Below are 19,475 nucleotides of genomic sequence, written 5' to 3' on the forward strand. Positions count from 1 at the left end.
GAAACCTGGAGGAATCTTGAAGGTAGATTAAAAAAAACCCCGCATTTCCAGAACCACCAGTATCTGTATAAATACAAAAGAGAAACTGTGAACACACAAAAGTGTGAACAAAAATTTAGTTGAAAAAGGAGAAACCTAAGGACCTCCCAAACAAATAATATAAAATGAAGCCGAGCCCAGAGTGCAAGAGAAGAGGCTGCGCAGTAAGTCCTCACTGCATGCCAGATGCACAGAAAACTTGGTATGTGCAACTGCAAGCATGTCGAGGCCATGGGATTTTAACATCTAACAAAGTGAATTGGAAGGGAAGAAAATTAAAGATGTTAAATTAAAAATACCAACGTAACCAGTATTTGCCAGATCCAGAAGAAATAGCAAATACATGTTTTTCTGTTTTTAATTGTCAGCAATGTTGATACAGATCCTGATTTTATCTTATTTAAGAGAGTTCTCTAACTTTCTGGTTCCCTAAATGAATTTATTGTCTTAGTATATTACAGTTTTCAAACCTTATTTATTTGCCTCTGAACAGGCAACAGATATAATTTTAAATTATTGTGAGTTAGTTTTATTACCCAGTTGAAATTATTCTGAAGTATATTTTTAAATGAAAGTGACAGCTTTAAAGTGTTTTGAGGGAGGAAATTAAAGTTGTGCATTTGAGTTAAGACAACCGAGAGCTCTGTCATGCTGTGGGTGTAATTCAGGACATCTAGGAATGAAATCTGTTCTTAAAAGAACTGGTGGTAGTTTTAGGTTAGCATATAAAATCACAGAGCTGGTGCTCAGTTGAGTACTTGGCAGCTTATAGATGTTACTGTCATGTAAGTTACACTAGACACAGAGTGTGCACCACTGTGGATAAACAACAACAGGCACAGACGAGAAAGGCAGAATCCAAATGCAGACGTGCAAGATGCCAACTCCCCCGCCTCCCCCTTCCCCAAGATGCCTTGTAACTAGTGTGGGGAACCTGCTTTTAAACAGATTTACAGAGGTTAATTGGGCTGGGATATTTTAGATTATGTTACACATTAATGAAAATGCTGATTTTGAGCTGTCATGACTCCAGTGCTTTTTATACCATGATAATTATTTTAAAACTTTGTCTTCTGTGTTGTTGAAAACATCTTGGCAGAAAGCCTATGTGACCTGATTAAACCTATGAATTGTCAGCTGTGATCTATAGTTCTCAGATGAGGTTGCTGACTGGGCATCACTTAGGAAGTTCTTGATTTAAAAGCAAAATTAGATTGAGACTACTGTGCCCAGCACCGTATTGCCATTCCAGTGGTACATTTTTAATACTCTGTTTAGGCTCCTGATTTCACAGTTTGCAGGCAATTGCTTAACAAATTCATTCACTAATATATATATTTAAAGCATAGCTAATTGCCTCATGATGTATGAATTTCTCTTCTCCCCCTAAAATTGCACAATGGAAACTCCCATCTAATCCTGTTTATTTTCTAATTTTTGGATATAGTTTGTGAATGAATTATTCTGTGGGATTTTAAATTCTGTTCTTCCAACCGTACAGAGAAACAGACTAACTACTCTTAGATGCATTTGTTTTATATCCTTGGAATTATTTTTTTTCCTTTCTCAAAACCCCACATTTTTTACCCCTTTCCCATTTTGTGCTTAAATCCTCGAAATATGGGAAGATTGATGTTACATAGCGTATTCTGAGAAGCCAGGGTTACCTTTTCCCGGGGACCCAACCCAGGATAAATTGAGAGGAGGTAATAATAGAAATTCTGGGATGCATGTAAATATTCTCTCGAAAAGCATTTTCATACTTATGCTTATTGATAAATGTGAAAAAAGAAATTCTCAGCATGAATTGTAGTACACTAATGTTGTTTGATCATTTTCTCAAATAAACAAAAATACTCACACTATTTGTCCTATTTCTCGCTTCTTCTCTCTCTGTCTCTCTCTTTCCTTGAAGGTCTCAGCATCAGAGGAGCCCAGGAGGAGGACCCTCCCGATCCCCAGCTAATGAGACTGGACAATATGCTTTTGGCAGAAGGGGTTTCAGGTCCTGAGAAAGGTGGGGGATCGGCGGCAGCAGCTGCAGCCGCGGCAGCCTCTGGAGGTTCTTCAGATAACTCTATTGAACACTCAGATTACAGAGCCAAATTGACCCAGATCAGACAAATCTATCACACAGAACTGGAGAAATATGAACAGGTCAGCAGCCGCCACTCTCATAGTCCTGCACAAACCCTCTATTGCTCTTCTATTAGACTGCGCTAACCAATTCTGAGGGCCGTGAGGGGTAGGTGTTAACACAAAGAGCGAAATAAATAAGGTCAATGCAAAAACCCAAGTGAATTGTTGGATTCATGAAATGAAGTCCCTTTGAGATCTCAGAGGTGAAGCGAAACCTATTTTGTCCCATCTACTTGTTTTAGTTTTATTCATTCCTCACATTCACGTGCCCTTACTACCACACCTGCCACCATCCTTCCCCTCTAACCTCACTGCTTGGTGCCCTTCAAAGCTCTGGATAATTAACATTTATGCACTGGCCTTGTTCATGAGTTTTAACAACTTTGAAAGGGAAGCACTGCCCAGGGAGCTCTTCTTCCTATGCTGTGAGCTCCAGAATCCTCCCAGGAATTAGTTCTTATGGATTGTGCCAGACTATAGGGGAGGGAGCTACCATCACAAAGTAAGCAGGTTCTGGCCTTTCTCTCTGAAGAGGAGACCCCCAGGGTAATTATAGGTACCTTGGGACATGGAATACTGGGCATCATGTGCTAAATTCCTGAGTAGATGGGGGGTGTGGATTAAAAATGCTATCCTCAGCAATTATGTGAACCTAAGGGATCTTTGATTTCAAGCTGGGTCATTGTTTAGGTACCACCAAGAAAAAAGTGAACACTACCCAGCTGAGCTATAACATGCCGTTGACTGTCAAATGCTTCCATACTTCACAGAGATGTTAGAAGGTAGGAAAAAATAAGTCTTAGATTCAGTGACATCAGGTAAAATCTTGGTAGTTCATTTTAAACCTATTTTAACCATTAGTTTCAACCTAAAAACCTATTTAGTTTGAAGAATTTTTCACTAGCAGATAATTTTAAAAAACATTATTATGGAAATATTTAAATGTACTCCCAAATAAAGAGAATATTATTATGTTGACTCCTGTGAAATTGCTAAGTTTTTTGGTCAAAAACAGTTGTGTACTGGCACTTTCATAGAGCCCAACCTAAAGTAAGTCACTGCCTAGACACCCATCACCCAGATACAGAATGCCAGTATTTTGCCGGCCTTATTTTGCCTATCACACACACACACCTTGTTTTGGTTTTGGTGAAGTTTAAGCATCATACCGTTTCACCCACAAATACTTCACTGCTCAGTCAGGCACTTCGTGAAGTCCAAATACTTTAATGTGATGTGGGTGTCCTGGTCAGTTTTATTACTGGTTTTTCTTCGAGTTCCCTGCATAGTTTCAGTTGTATATGTTATTTTTTTCATTGCCTTCTCAAATATTCTGGATATGGTGGTATTAAGCAAATGTTGGATTCTGTTCCAGAGGTGAGTGTGTTTTGAGGGAGGGTAGAAAGTTTATGTAGCTTGATGTTAAAATTCAATATAAATTAATATTATAATATATTGTCTTTTTTTTTTTCTGCATAGTACTTTCTGGGGTCTCAAACTGTATCTCTAGCCTCATGTGTAGGGATCATTTTTAGTGGCAGAAGTGCAAATAAGCATTTTGGAAAAATTATCTTATGTATGTACCTGCAAAAAAATGGAGCTTTCTGATTTGACGTGTGAGTAATTGAGAGTAAACAAAAGAAGTCATGGTTGAAAAAGTTGCCCTGAGCATAAACAGAAGAAAATGGCTCCAATTTGTAGTATGATCTTAATCACATAACTTTATGTTAAATACATCTATACATACTTACTAAATAAATACCACCATTCACCTTGCACGGAAAGATCTATAGTATTAGGGGCCAAGCGGCCCAACTGTTTGGATGAAGAATTAATGTGGTTCCCTTACTGTCTACTGCCATGTTTCTTCATACCAGCTTCCCTTTTTTCTCTTTCTTGCCCTGTTGGAAGTCAGGTGAGGCTGTCATCAGTCAGTGTCACCAGGGGTTTGGTTTTGTTTTGTTTTGCTTTAAGAATACACACGGGTTCTTCAAAAGTTAATCTATAGTATGTATTTTTAGATTTTTTTGGATTCAATATATTGGGAAATAATGAGTTTTAAAGCGTAATAATGAATCTTACTTCTCGATATATTCAGTAACCTAATAAAAACCACTTAAATATATATTGCCTTGCTCATTTTTGACACTTTCTGAAGGAAAAACACAGACATATGAAATCACTGTAGTTTTATGGACAAATAAATAGATGGAATGTGATGACTGGTTGGCTGATTAGCAGAATTTAAGTTTACAAATTTTCTTCTGTAGGTTCTAAATTGTTTCAGAAACAACAGAGCAGCATTTAGTTCGCTCGAGTCGTCGTTGGGGCTGGCTTTGTAGCTCTTCTGTCTGTAGTTCCTAAGTTATTAGATCAGTGAGTTGTGACATAAGATAGTTGCTTTTTACAAGTCTTAGGGATACAAGTTGTGGGCTCTGTCTGGGCTAGACCTTCCAGGGATATGCTCTGGAGCTGCTAGGAGGGCTAAGCAGAACTAAGTGAGATGAAAGGTGGCGTTTCCAAGATCGGTGGCATTATAATTTCCATTTTATAGATAAGAAAATGAGACTCAGGTTGCACGATTTGTCCAGTGTCACACATCTGGTTAGTGTCAGAATCAGGTATTGAAGTCAGTTTCTGACAATATGCCTTCCTTTTCCACTGAATTGTGCTGCTACTTATATAGAATTAGAAAATAATTCAGTACATTCTGGCTTTCTCTTATTTGCTCATGTTGACTTGCATTTAAAATGGGATCAGAGTAGAGATGGAAAAAACAACTATTTTAATGACTTTCCAGAAATTATACTTTTCCTCCTAAAAGTGAACATGAGTGTTCTGAGTGACAGAAGCTTATTACTAATAGGAAGAACATACATGTTAAGGCAGTGGCTTCATCAGAAAATTGTGTTGAGTCTTTTACTGAAAGAAGTAAAAACTACATTGGAATCTTAGAGCTATTCACTCTACTGTGTTTTGCAATGAAGCTGTAATGAAAATGTATCTGAAGCCTGTTTAGATTTAGATTGCCATAAAATTAACAAACACTACCACTGCAGTAAATTAAAGTACCTTATAAACACAGCCACATTTACAAAGCTAAGCAGACTAGAGCTACAGTTTGAGCAAAATTAAATCCAAGCTGCAAGGCTCAGTTTTATATGTGTGTTTTAGGAATGGTACTGTCTTTTTAAAATCCTGTCCTTTTTTTCCTCCAGAAAATGTCCTTTGATCTTATGTCTTCATTACATAGCTCAGATATAATGATTTTTGGTGATAACTATCTAAATTCACTTATAAACACTTTTGAAATATTAGGCATAGAATATATAGTAGAATGAGGTTCTTGAATATTACTACCACCCAAGACAAATCAAAACTATTTCACTTTTCTTTTGTTGATCCTGACACCCAACAGGATTATATGATTTTCTGAAGTTTGCAGCAACTGTCTTATAATACTTGGTTTGGGGTGCATTGCTTCTCTCTTTAGCTAGGGGAAAAACAAAAACAACCTGGTTGCTTCTTTGTCTTTTTGTTGATTAGCTACAGGTTTTGAAAAATGCTTTCACTATACCTTTCAAATATGCTCTTAAGATTAAAGGCCCAACTATTAGAATAAGTGAATTCCTAATGAACTTGAGCCAGGGGTCCTGGGGAGCCTGTTTTTAAAAATTGAAGGCCTTCTGGCTTCCTCCACCTCTCTACCAAAGGGAAGTGGACACATTGGTTTTTGCAAATGAAATTTGACTTAGACATTTGTTCTCAGTTAAAAAGAAAAAGATATATCACGCTTGTGCAGCTCTCCCACTTTGCTTGTACCAGAAGAACTGCTTGTACACAGGCAATTCACTCCATAATTTACAGCTGCTATAATAGAGATGACATATTGAAAGCTATCTACTATAATTATATTGAAATACATTTTTGCTGAAGGCAAAAGTGTTGTAAGGGTCCCAACCCTCCCCAAGCATCTGGGAACTTGCGTTCTGAGTTCACGGATGTCTTTTGAATTCACCTCAAATCAGGTGAAGCATTGGAGCCAAGCATGCACACTGAACATACCCAAGGCCAGTAAGGTACCGTTCAACTACTAAAGGACTTTCAGACCACAGGGAATTAAATTGTTGGGGGAATGGAGAATGAATGTGGAACCTAAACCATCGTAAAGGCATGTCCTTGTGCTTTTTGAGGATCTCAACATTTACGTGCTTAGATTTGCTGGCAAAATCTCCTTTGCTTGTAAAGGAGTTTTATTTTTATCAGGTTAAAAAATGCTGATGTTATTACATTAGAGGTTGTGTAGCCCAAAAACTCCTAATCCCATTTTTGCTGCTTGTTCTTAAGAGTTAAGCAAGAAAGACAAAAGCATCCTATCTGATGGAAACTTTGTATTTCATTTTCCCAGGCAAGGCTTTGTCATTCACTGCTCCAAGGGAAGAGTTTTACTTCTTGTCAGCTTTCATGCTGGGTCTTTTCCTTGGCTGGAAANNTGTTTGAGTGTTCCCCTTTTTTCCTCCAAGTTTCTACTTTATTAGTTCTACATACCAAATGTATCTTTGACCACAAACTTGATTAATAAAATGAATTGTTTTATATTTGAATATTCTTTTGTTTTCAACTTCCATCTGTACTATTCAGGCAGTGGAAAGGCCTGAATATATTGACTGTATTAATTAATCAGAGTAGGGACTGCTTGCAGAATAGCTAACATATACAAAATACGAATTTCATGTAATTGCCATTTTCATTGTCAATAACTGCCACTTATTAAGTATTAATTATGTCCTAGACTGTGCAAAGAACTTAACATATGGAATATACTCCTTACAAAATCCTCATGAGATAGGCCCCTAAATCATGTAATTAGGTGAGATGTGTTGAGATACAGTAGGTATTTCATCTTTGTGGCTGTTCCTTACTCATATTGGTCTCATGCTACTTGGCTTAGAAAAAAATCTTTAAATCTTGACTTTTATCCTAGAACAAGAAGAATTTGTTGATTTAGTAAGCATTCCATAAATACAAAATCTATGATATTGGACTAGAGTTACTTGCAAGGTTATAAAGACATCTAGAAAATGGATGCATGCAAATTTGAGGGGCAATAACTTTTAATAGAGATTTATTCTTTCTTTGAAAAGTAGATTTTAGAATGGGGGTATCATGATCAGTTGACTTCAGTTAGCTTCTCTAGATGGTTACAAAAGACCAATTCAGTTTTTAGGTCTGATCACTGACCCATTTTAAAGCTTCCTCTAAAATTAGTGCTTGCTCACTGTCTGATTTTATATGTTTACATTCAATGATGTGAATTTACAGGCAAGAAAGGGATTGTATCTTGAGTTCACAATGGAAAAAAAGCACCACCACAAAACAAATGAAACTTTAACAAAGTTAAACAAACCTGAAAGTTTAACAAACCTGAAAACTTTAATTTTGAGTGTAAATGAAATATGTGTGGAGATAGAGGAGCCAGTTTTACTAGCCAACAAATATCATTAAAATCATTGTCATAAATCAAATATTTCAGATCTTCATTTGGTTTTGGATTATTAAGGAGAAAGGAGCAAATGGCAAGGAGAAAGTCTCATAATAAGAGCTGATTGAAAGTGTTTTTTCAGATGAAGCTTTTCGTACTTTATGTTCATTTAACTATGTTACTGCTATGTGTGTTTTAAAACACAAACAAAAATGCGCATCTTAGATAGCTTTCAACAGTTGGATTAACTGAAAAAGAGGTTTCTGCCATTATCTTAAATCAGAAAATTCAAGGAATCAAAACTCTTATTTCCTGAGTATTCCAATTAAGCAAGGTGTTTCTACATTTGTATGGTGGACATTGACCAGAAAAATTTTAACTGATAATTTCACTTGGAAAAATAATAAGGCAATGAAAAATTTCTCCAATGTCTATTTTAATAGGATAGTCTTACAGGTATGACAGAAGCTGTGATAAATGTTTGAAGCGAACATCCCACATTATAAATGGCATCGATGCTAGTATGTGGTTGGGTGGCCCTTCAGAACAACTCTGCAATCATTTGATCATTCTCACTGCATTTATATGTTTAAAAAATGTATACCTTTTAAGGACTAGAGGATGAGGCAGTACTGTGCTGTGCTGTGGAACTGGTACAGATGATGCTGTAAATGAGGCTGTAATTTACTTTCAGTGGTATAAAGGAAAAAAATCACTTTGCCTAAAGTGTATGCATCTTTCTTAAGGGTGTACCCAGATTTTAATTATCTAAATGTAAATACTTAACGAATTTTACTTAGAGTAATGAGCTAAAGTGCACACTACATAAATGAGATGTTCTAATTAATCATGTATGAACTACTGGTTTAAAGAAAAGCTATGTGAATTCTGTGAATGTTGGGCTATTGCCAAATTGCTAATCAGCATTTGCATTCATAGATGAGTTCACTTAATAAGTTGTGAGACATTCAGCAAATGTTTTAGGAAATTATGAGTTTTTAGATGCAGAAACTTTTTGCTTTTAACCCTTTTTTTTCTACATGCTTCCTAGAAACCATAGGCAGACATTCTTTCTGGAGAGATTAAAATGCAACCAGAGAAAAACTTAAGAGACCTAACATCTCAGGTATCATTCACACAGGGGTTTTGGATTATTTATCAAGACATACACCCTGTCAAAGATATATGTTACCATAATGTGTGAGCTAGGTTTTTAGGAATTTGCAACGTTATATGTGCAAATTAAAAATGCTTCCATAGTCCAGTACAGTGGTTCTCAAAACTTTTGGGTCTTAAAACCTTGACTCTTAAAAGTTATTAGAGACTCCTAAGAGCTTTTATTTAGTGGATTATATCTGTCAACATTTTTTATAAGAGAAATTAAAACTGAGAAAAATTAACAGTATATATTAATTAACGTTAAAATAACAATAAATCATTATATGTTAACCTAAATAACATTTTTTTAAAAATCTGTATTTTCCCCCAAACCTCAGCATCTATTGAGAATAATCACGTTGTTTTTATATTCTTGCCAAACTCTTTAATGTTGGGCTCAGTAGAAGTCACCTGGACCTTACATGTGCTTCTCCAGTCAGTCTGCTGTAATGTGGTTCAAGTGTGCAAAGAGCATCTGGATTTGACCTCACACAAATATGGCACTGGGAAAGGCAGGAGTGTATGGTAATAGCCTTTGCAGATAGCCGTGGACTTTCTTCTTTGATATTACACCAAAACTTGACAAGTTGTAATTTCTTAAAGGTTAGTTACAATGCGGAGTTTGAAACCATACCAATTAACTCTTTGCACTCTGTTTCTTTAAAATCCATTGGTCTAATATGCAATTCAAATGGATCTTCTACCTATGCATGTTTTCGTAATATCATGCATTGATCATTTGGAAGATACTGGTTCACTGAGTTCTGTACATCTTCCAGTGTTGACACATTCCATTTTATAACACCAAAATATAGTTATTAGTATCAACACCAAGCTAATCAGAAAGTCTGGGAAACTGTGAAGCTCACAACGGTGGATGCAAGTTTTCCAAAATTCTAAAGTTCACTTGAAAACTCGTTATGATACACACTACTTACTGTCAGCTCTTTTACTTGACATGACAGGCACACTTCGTTTTTAAGAGGACATCTGCCAAATGCACAAGTCTGTGTAATTATAATTTGTTGGTTTTGCTTTTTTAAAAAATGGTGTTCCATGAAAAAAGCAGCTTTAGTTCACAACTTAAACAATCACACAAGTGCTTTTTCTCGAGATAACTATCCGTTGATATGCAGTAGAAGTGCTTTTTGTTTGTTTCCCATTTTGTCACACAGAATATTACAGACGTAGTGAAGGATTGAGATGTAATAAAACGAATAATTTCTCTTGCTTCACCAAGGACATTCATAAATGAAACTGTGTGTGTGTGTGTGTGTGTGTGTGTGTGTGTGTGTGTGTGTACGCATGGTGGGGAAGAATTAAAGAAACATCAAGGATTATTCAGTATGCAGTTTCCCAAAGAGTTTTTCTTAGCACATTGGTCCCCAAGAAGCCACAGACCTGTGCTGTCCAGTCTGGTTGCCACTAGCCATGGGTAGTTGTGGAGCCCTTGCAGTCTGGCTAGTTTGAACTGAGATGTGCTGTCAATGTAAAAATACATGCTGGATTAGAAAGCGTGCCCCAGAAAATATGTAACATACTTCACTAACCGTGTTTTTAAAATATTGATTATGTGTTGAAATGTTAATAGTTTTCATATAGTGGGTTAAATAAAATGTATTTTTAAAATTAATTTCACCTGATTCTTTTTATTTTTTTAATGTGGCTACTGGAGTTTTTTTGTTTTTGTTTTTGTTTTTCCATAAGTGGCTTGCAATGTATTTCTTTTGGACAGCATGACTCTTTAGAGAAAAAAGATTTTTGTATCCAAAAAATCTATCCAAAAATGTATTTGGGAGAAGTTGGCTATTCCATTCCCCCTTAAAGTTTTATTCTGCATATCACCATATTAGTGTCGAGGAGTCTTGCAAAAACAAAAATCTTTAAAAATTTTGGTTAACTCAGCGTTTTCCAAACATACTGTATTTTTGAACCCTGTATAAACATTCTCTGAAACTAGCTATAGAAGCACATACTTTCTGAGCCCAGTGTGGGGACATGGTACTAGTCTAATTTTCTTCATTTTATTGATGAGAAAACAGAGGGTGAGAGTTTGTCAAAGTATATAATTTTGAAGTTATGTGAACATCTCTTTAGAGAAAGTGCAAGAAAAGAATATACGTATATTTCTTGGCAGGGTGACCCCTTGTTTGGCATAAGGTCGTGGAAGTTATATAATGGGGGCCAATCTTAAGTTTATTTTCATTTTAGTTTCCTTAAAGATAGAAAGAACTTCTGGTTTGAGAGCTACACAATTCTTTAACATTTTACTGTGTCATAACCTAGGACAATAAATCTTAGCCTTTTTTTTTTGTAAACTGGCTAAGAATCTGAAAAGAAAACAGAACTCCACAGATTGTCCCTTCAGGTGTAATACATTTGCACACAACTTGGATAAGATTTCAGGGAGTCACAGACATTCTAATCTTATCCACAGACTGCAAGTGAACAATTCTTCACAGATGGTGTAGGGATAATGTACTTACAGATATTAATCAACATTACTCTCAAATTGTAATACCACTGACCAGTCAGTGGATGTTCATTGGGTGCCTACTGTCTGTCTATACTGCACAATTCTGCACTCTGAAGAATCCTGTAAGTGTAACATTGGGGTCACTACTCACTTAAATTGCTTAAGACTTGAAACCTACAGGGGGGAAAAAAAAGTACCCTTTAACTGATAAGCAAGACTCATTTTACCTCACCTTAGAAATATTTATAGAAAGGCTCCATTAAAGCTTAGAGTGACTGAAACACCCAGTGTACTTACTTGAAAGGTTAGTTCTCTAATGAGCAGTTAGAAAAACCGTCATGTGCTATATGTGAGCAATGTTCAGGATATCTGTAGGGAAGTGGACATTATTACAGCTTCAAACTATGTCTTGCCGTGATCAATGATTGTTCTGTCTGCTCGCCCTACCAGGGGCATCTGTGCAGTAAGATACAGAATCTCTCTGTCTTGCCTTTTTAATGAAAATGCCAGAAGATGTTCTTTTTATTCAAGGGTATAGACTGATGCTTTATTTACCGAAGCAGTAGTAGATTTCGGTGTAGGCCCCATTACTTGGTTTTATTGATCTAAACCAATATAGGTGAACTGAAAGAGGGGTTGAGGGTTGTTAACTTCAAAGTTTGAGACCCAAATCTGATCCTTATTTTCCTGCTGCACCTCCCCTGAAGAGTTGAGCTGCATTACCCGTCTTCCACGGATGGCTCCTATCTGCTGATAAGGCCCACACCACAGCCGAATTATTCTAGGACATTGGCATGCTTGGCATCCAAGGCCTTTTATGTCCTTCCGTGCACCTGAACCCCTCTTCTTCTCTACATATTCTCTCATCCTCTGAACTTGCTGCATATCACTATTTCCAGGGCTTTTCTTGTGCCTAGCATTCTTCCTAATGTCTACCTTTATTCACCTTTCAAAAATCCTACCCATTCTTTAAAGCCCACATGAAGCCTGATGTGATCGCTGCCTCCAGATAAGAACACTCCCTCCTTGGAACTTAGGAAGCACTTATTCATATCTTTCCTGTGACACTTTGCACAGACTGCTTGTTTGAGAATTATTTTCTTATATATATTTTATCCTCCTAAAGACCAAGTCCACATCTTGCTCATTTCTCTATACCTTAATCGCATCAGGAAGAGTTTGCACTCCATAGCCCTTCAGTAAACATTTGCTGAACAAATGTAAAAACCCAGAGGAAAATTGGAGGTGCTTAGTATTGACAATACACATATATTCATATTCATACACAGGAGTTGGTAGAGCGTATCCTCCAATGGGAAAACCTCATTTTGGAACTGGGAAAAGGGTGGGTGGGAGGACAGTTGAGTGCTATGCCTCCTTTGCATGTTGGGCCATTCATAGTTTCAGAATTCTTGCTGCCCCATCTAACTACCACTGCCACTTGACAAGTGTCTTAGTTTTCATTTTCCCCTACCCACTGTATAATACCATTGGCAATTGCAAATGAAGTGGAAATTTAGATGGTAATATTTGGCTGTGATAATACAAATACCAGATTGCTAAGGAGTGACTTTTTTTCCCCCCTTTACAGGCATGTAATGAATTCACTACACATGTGATGAACCTTCTCCGAGAGCAGAGTAGAACACGTCCCATTTCCCCAAAAGAGATTGAAAGAATGGTGGGCATCATCCATCGAAAATTTAGTTCCATTCAGATGCAGCTCAAACAAAGCACTTGTGAAGCAGTTATGATTTTAAGATCAAGGTTCCTTGATGCCAGGTATGTGAGGCCACAAATCTGTTGTGTGGCTGTTTTTCTTTTCCCCTTTCACTCCTTGTATATTACTTTCTGTAAAACTGGCCCGTTGGTCTTCGATTCTTCTTTGATTTGGCTATAAGAGCTCTTCTCTACAACGGATAGGTAATTCAATTCGTGGTGCCTGCACTGTGAAGCCTCCTCTTGTCTGGGAGTGGTCCTACTATTAGCTACCAATTTGGTGACTCAGAAAGCAGATAAGATTACTGCTGGTACTAATGACTTAGGAAGATGTAGCCTTTAATTCTGATGCTAAAGAGTATTGTTAAGGATAATTTTCAGTATGTAACTCTGTTTTAACAAAGGTTTGCTTTCTAAGAATTTTTGGATGTTACATTATCTGTGCCTATTATAAGACAATACTTGGAAACACTGGTACTCCCAAGGAGGAAGTGGTGTTGTAGTTAATAGCAATGACCACAAAAACCACAAATACTGTTTTTCCAAGTCAAGGAAGAAAGCCTATCAGTTTCTTCTGTAAGGATGAAGATTTCCCTTTTATCTGAAATTTTCACCAAGTTTTGCAGGAGTTAATCAATTGTATATGGTGCATTGCACCTTCTAGATGACGTAGCAGAATTGTCGTCCTCCGAGCTGCCTCTGCGGGGATGCCTCTTGGGCACTGCTAAAGCTTGTGATCGGTCTTCAGCTTTGGAAAGGGGTTTCTGTTTTGTGTTGCTCTCTCTCCCTTGCAATTTGACAGAGGTGGCAGTTATCATCCAAATTTTACAATATTGAAGAAAATAACTAAGTTAGCCTCTCAACTGGAAAACAAGGTGTGTGGGACAGTGTTCTTCCTTAGAGGTCTTCCTTAGAGCCAAACAGAGAAACATATGCCACTTAACTATACTACCATTCTCCTAGTTAAGGGCTTTCCTTGGTTCTTTCTTCTTCCATACTGAATTAGTCACAAAAACTCACCAGTGCTTGGTTTTCAGCATTGCCCAAATTAGCTCTTTTCACCCTCACACTACTCAGTCCATCCTTTTGTACCTGACTAGCACAGTTCCCTCCTGTGTCTCCCTGTCTCCAGTCTCAGTCCCTTTCTCGCCCCTCTTCCACACCCCTTCTCTGGTTCTGAAGCATCCCTATGATGCCCTGATTGCTTTACTTAAAAACCACGGTAGCTTTGCAGTGCCGGATAACTCACATACACACTACTTAACCTAGCATTTAAGGCCTTATATGACCTGTTTTCAGCCTGAATTATTTTTTTTTTGGTTGCTAAGATTCTTTGAAGTTTTATTCTATTTTTTTCCTATTTAAAAAATCCCAAGCTCACTATGGAAAATTGGAAAATCTGTAGAATAGAAAGATGCAGGATAAAAGACAACCATATTTTTGCTACTCAAAGAAAAAAATCACTGTAAATGGTTTAGGATATTTCCTTCTGGTTTGGGGGCTTTAAAAAAATGTTCTTGTGCTGGTACAATGTGCATGATTTGGTTTGCTTTTTTAAAAAATTTACCATGAGTAAATACACATTTTTATATAGTATAAACTCTAATTTTAAATATTTTAATGGTTGAAGTCTACCAAATGGATATATGATAAATAATTTACCTAGCTATTCCTTCATTTTTGAGCATTTAAGTTGTTTCTATTAATTTCCATGATAGTTTCTCTCTTCTTTCCTTCCTTCCTTTCCTCCTTCCTTTCACAAGTATTTACTTATGCTGAAGATTATAAAAGTAAACAAGATAGGTTAACATATTTGCCCCAGTTGAGCTTACATTCTGCTTGGGGAAATAGACAATCAACAAGTAAATAAATACAGGCATACCTCAGCAATATTGCAGGTTCGTTCTAGACCACCACAGTAAAGCGAGTATCACAATAAAGTGAATCAGATGAATTTTTTTGGCTTCCTGGTGCATATAAAAGTTATGTTTACACTGTACTGTAGTCTGTTAGGTATGCAGTAGCATTTTGTCTAAAAGAAAATGTACATGCCTTAATTAAAAAATACTTTATTGCTAAAAAATGCTAACCATCATCTGAGCTTCCAGCAAGTTATAATCTTTTTGCTGGTGGAGGGTCTTGCCTCGGTGTTGATGCTGCTGACTGATCAGGGTGATGGTTGCTGAAGGCTGGGGTGGCTGGAACAATTTCTTAAGACAGCAGTGAAGTTTGCTGCATGACTGATTCTTCACAGACGATTTCTCTGTAGCACGTGATGCCTTTTGATAGCATTTTACTCACAATAGAGCTTCTTTCCAAATTGGAGTCAGTCTTCTCAAGCCCTGCTGCTGCTTTATCAACTCAGTTGATGTAATATCCTAAATCCTTTGTTGTCATTTCAGCCATCTTCACAGCATCTTCACCAGGAGTAGATTCCATCTCAAGAAATCACTTTCTTTGCTCATCCAAAGGAGCAACTCCTCATCTGTTCAAGTTTGATCATGAGATTGTAGCAGTTCAGTCCGCTTCAGGCTCCACTTCTAATCCTAGACCCCTTGCTATTCCCACCACATCTGCAGTGACTTCCTCCACTAAAAAGTCATTATGAGGGTTGGAGTCAACTTCTCTCAAACTCCTGCTGATGATGGTATTTTGATCTTTTCCCATGAATCATGAATATTGATAATGGCCTCAGAATGGAGAATCCTTTCCAGAAAGTTTTCAGTTTACTTTGCCCAGATCCAGCAGAGGAATCACCATCTCTGGCAGCTGTATCTTTACAAAATGTATTTCTTAAATAATAAGACTTGAAAGTCAAACTGCTTCTTGATCCATGGGCTGCAGAGTGAATGTTGTGTTAGCAGGCATGAAAACATAATCTCATTGTCCCTCTCCATCATTGCTCTTGGGTAACCAGGAGCATTGTCAATGAGCAGTAATATTTTGAAAGCAATCTTTTTTTTCTGAGCAGTAGGTCTTAACAGTGAGCTTTAAGATATTGAATAAACCATGTTGTAAACAGATGTGCTGTCATCCAGGCTTTGTTGTTCCATTATAGGACACAGGCAGAGTAGATTGAACACCTAAGTCTTAAGGGCCCTAGGGTTTTTGGAATGGTCAGTGAGCATTGGCCTCAGCTTAAAGTCACGAGCTGTATTAGCTCCTAACCAGAGAACCAGTCTGTTCTTTGAAGCTTTGAAGCCAGGCATTGACTTCTCCTCTCTAGCTATGAAAGTCCTAGATGGCATCTTCTTCCAATATAAGGTTGTTTTGTCTACACTGAAAATCTGTTGTCCCGTGTAGTCACCTGCATTAATCCTTAAACCTCATGAACCAACGCCTCCTATCTTCAGACTTTTCTTCTGCAGCTTCCTCACCTCTCTTAGCCTTCATAGAATTGAAAAGTGTTAGGGCCTTGCTCTAGATTAGGCTTTGGCTTAAGAGAATATGTTCTGGCCTGTTTGATCTTCTAATCCAGACCACTAAAACTTTTTCCATCAGCAATAGGGTTGTTTTCACTTTCTTATCATTCATGTGTTCATTTGAATAGCATTTTTAATTTCCTTCAAGAACGTTTCCTTTGCATTCACAACTTGGTTGACCATTTGGCTCAAGAGGCCTAGTTTTTGGCCTGTTTTACCAACTTTAGTGAAGACATGCCTTCCTCACTAAGCTTAATCATTTCTAGCTTTAATTTCAAGTGAGACATGTGCAGCTCTTCCTTTCACTTGAACACTTAGAGAACATTGTAGGGTTATTCATTGACCCAATACCAGTATTGTTGTGTCTCAGGGAATAGGGAGGCCTGAGGAGATGGAGAGAGACGGGAGAAGGCCAGTTGGTGGAACAGTCCGAACACACACAGCACTTGTTAAGTTTGCTGTCTTAGAGGGACACAGTTCTTGACAGCCCAGAACAATCACAATAGTAACATCAAAGATCACTGATCACAGATCACCATAACAAATGTAGTAATAATAGAGATGTTTGAAATATTGCAAGAATTAAGAGAATGTGACACAGAGACACCGAGTGAGCAAACATTATTGATAAAATGGCTCTGATAGATTTGTTCAGTGCAGGTCTGCCACAGACTTTCAATTTGTGAGAATTGTAGTATCTGTGAAGCACGGTAAAACAAGGTATGCCTGTGTGCTATAGTGTTCTATTCAGTTATGCAATGAAATGTAATAGGATGATAAGTCCTGTGAAGAAAATAAAACAAGGTAAGGGGCAAGAAAATGGTGAAAAGAGGATTCTATTTTAAACAGATGTTTATGGAAACTAGTGTTTCAGTGAAAATCTTTATGCATTGAAACTTTTTGATCTTTAGGATTATTTCCTAAGGATTAATTCTCAGAAATGGAATTATTAGATCAAAGTTTAAACATTTTTAGTGCTCTCATTTTATATCATTAAATTGTTCTCTCCTGTGATTAATACAAAATGAAATCCCTCTTGGTCTTACCTGTTTCCTCTGACTGGAACCACAACCCACCCCCCAAACCCCATCGCTGGCCTTCCACAGTAAACTCCCAACCCTCTCCCCAACTTGGTCACCACTGATGAGTTGTCATCTGTGAGGGTGTCCCGCATGGATCCTGGAAGGGAGCGAGTGCTTGTGTTTGTCGATTTAGTGAGACCTTGCTCATCTTTCCAGGCCCAGCCTAAATGTTCCCTTTTTAGGAAGCCCACTTTAATCACTCCACTGCACTAGTCCTTGCTTTCTCTTCAATACTGATAGTACATTGTTACAATTCTCTAGACCAAACTTCATTCAGACTGCCTTTATTGTAGCTTTTCAGGAACATTTCTTCTCTTCCCCAGTAAGCCACATTGTCACTGAAAAGCAGCCGCCAAGTCTTGAACGTTTATACTCCCCATGATTCCAGCAAGCTGAAATGCAGTAAGCTGCAAAAGGTAATTTATTGGCTAGGCAGATGAATGAGTATTTCTGCTTTATACTTTTAATATCTCAAGTCAGAGTGTTAAGGTAGTGTCAGAAAACAAAAACGAAAAAATTTCAAAATTGCTTTTCAACTTTGAGTATTTTAATAAAAAATGTTATGTAACAGAGATACTTAAAAGCACCTCCTTCAGAAAGAAATCCTTCCTAACAATTGCTATCCTTATTTCCGCTGATACTTTCCCATTCTTGTCAACATGTGTGCTTTTTTTTTATTACATAACTGCATTCATAATGTATCCACCTAAATGATTTATTTTTCTTCCAAGAAGAGGAAGTATGTTAAAAAGTCAGAGTGAGCAGAGGCAGAATGGGAAGGTGGCAGAGCTTGGAGCAGAGTCCCTTCTCCTGCAGAGATGGCTGTTAGTGATGTTGTGATGCTGATGGGACGCAGCCCTGGGACCGAGGCACCACTGCACACTGGCCTGAGGCACAGCCATTTAGACTGTGCTAGACCCTGCGGGAAAGAAACTTAGGGGGATGCTTAATGGGCATTTTCTACATGTTTTTCTAAGAAATAAATAAAGTGTAACACCAAGTTCTTCTGTTTTATGCCTTCAAGTGAATGTAAACACTGAGCTTCGGTTTCAACTCCTCCTGTAGTGCCTTTCAGCAAGCCCTCTACCCTGAGCAGCCAGGCTTTTTCTGCTCTAGGCAAACATGCTCATTCAGATATGTGACTTCCTTGCTCACTCTGGCTCCTCCTATGGCCACACTCACATTCTCCTGGTAATTGGACAAGTTGAAGCATGTACCAGTGCAAAACAGTTAAGAATACATTTGCATAGGTCCCTCTGCTCTTCTAGTAGAAGTGCCCTAGCAGTTTGGACATAGGCAGACTATCTGGGGTGAGGTGTTCTGTTCTGCTCAAATTTGTTCTCTGAGGTTTTTCAGTGTTTACTAAAACCGTTCCTAGGCACAGTCGATAAACGAGCTAAACTTAGCTTTGCTTTCCCAGATATGTTCCTGCTCATTCCTCTTTTCATTTCCCAGAGAAATGCCCTTGTGTCAAGTCTCCGTCTTGCTGCTGGACTCCATGTTTTATTTATTTATTTATGTATGTATGTATGTATGTATGTATGTATTTATTGTTATTTTAAAGATCTAATTGGTTTTATTTAACCATTCAGGAACTATGCAGCATCCCATCTAACAAGAAAGGGCTCTCTGGACTCCATGTTTTAGACTTAAGAGTCCCAAATTTACAAGCTTACATATAATAGAATTGAGTGGAGTGACCGGATGAGGGACAGTGAGAATTAGAACAGATGGGTGCGTATCTGGGGGCACAGCCATCACTCAGCTTTAGCCTATGGCTGGCTTCTGAGAATGTGGGACTCGTGTGACTGATCTTCCAAGTTTTCATGAGAAGCCAGAAACTTAGATTTTCATGGGTAGGTCATTATTGTGTGGTCTCAACAAACACGATCTGTGGGCCAGGTAATTTATCTATAGATCTGACAGTTTCAGTACCTGTTCTAGACTTTTCCACCCTA

General features: G+C 37.7%; 1 protein-coding gene across 2 annotated transcripts in view; it reads left to right on the top strand.

Annotated features, from left to right (window-relative positions):
- The window catches only part of PBX3 (PBX homeobox 3), a 210,988-nt gene that overhangs the window by 157,640 nt on the left and 33,873 nt on the right, over positions 1-19,475 (top strand). For both annotated transcript variants that reach the window (XM_040631898.1, XM_040631899.1), the window contains exons 3-4: positions 1,955-2,196; positions 12,886-13,076. In XM_040631898.1, coding sequence (XP_040487832.1) covers positions 1,955-2,196; positions 12,886-13,076 — 433 coding nt within the window. The remainder of the gene's footprint in view (positions 1-1,954; positions 2,197-12,885; positions 13,077-19,475) is intronic.

Source organism: Ursus maritimus, unplaced genomic scaffold, assembly GCF_017311325.1.
Source record: "Ursus maritimus isolate PB19 unplaced genomic scaffold, ASM1731132v1 scaffold_17, whole genome shotgun sequence".
Taxonomy (NCBI): Eukaryota; Metazoa; Chordata; class Mammalia; order Carnivora; family Ursidae; genus Ursus; species Ursus maritimus.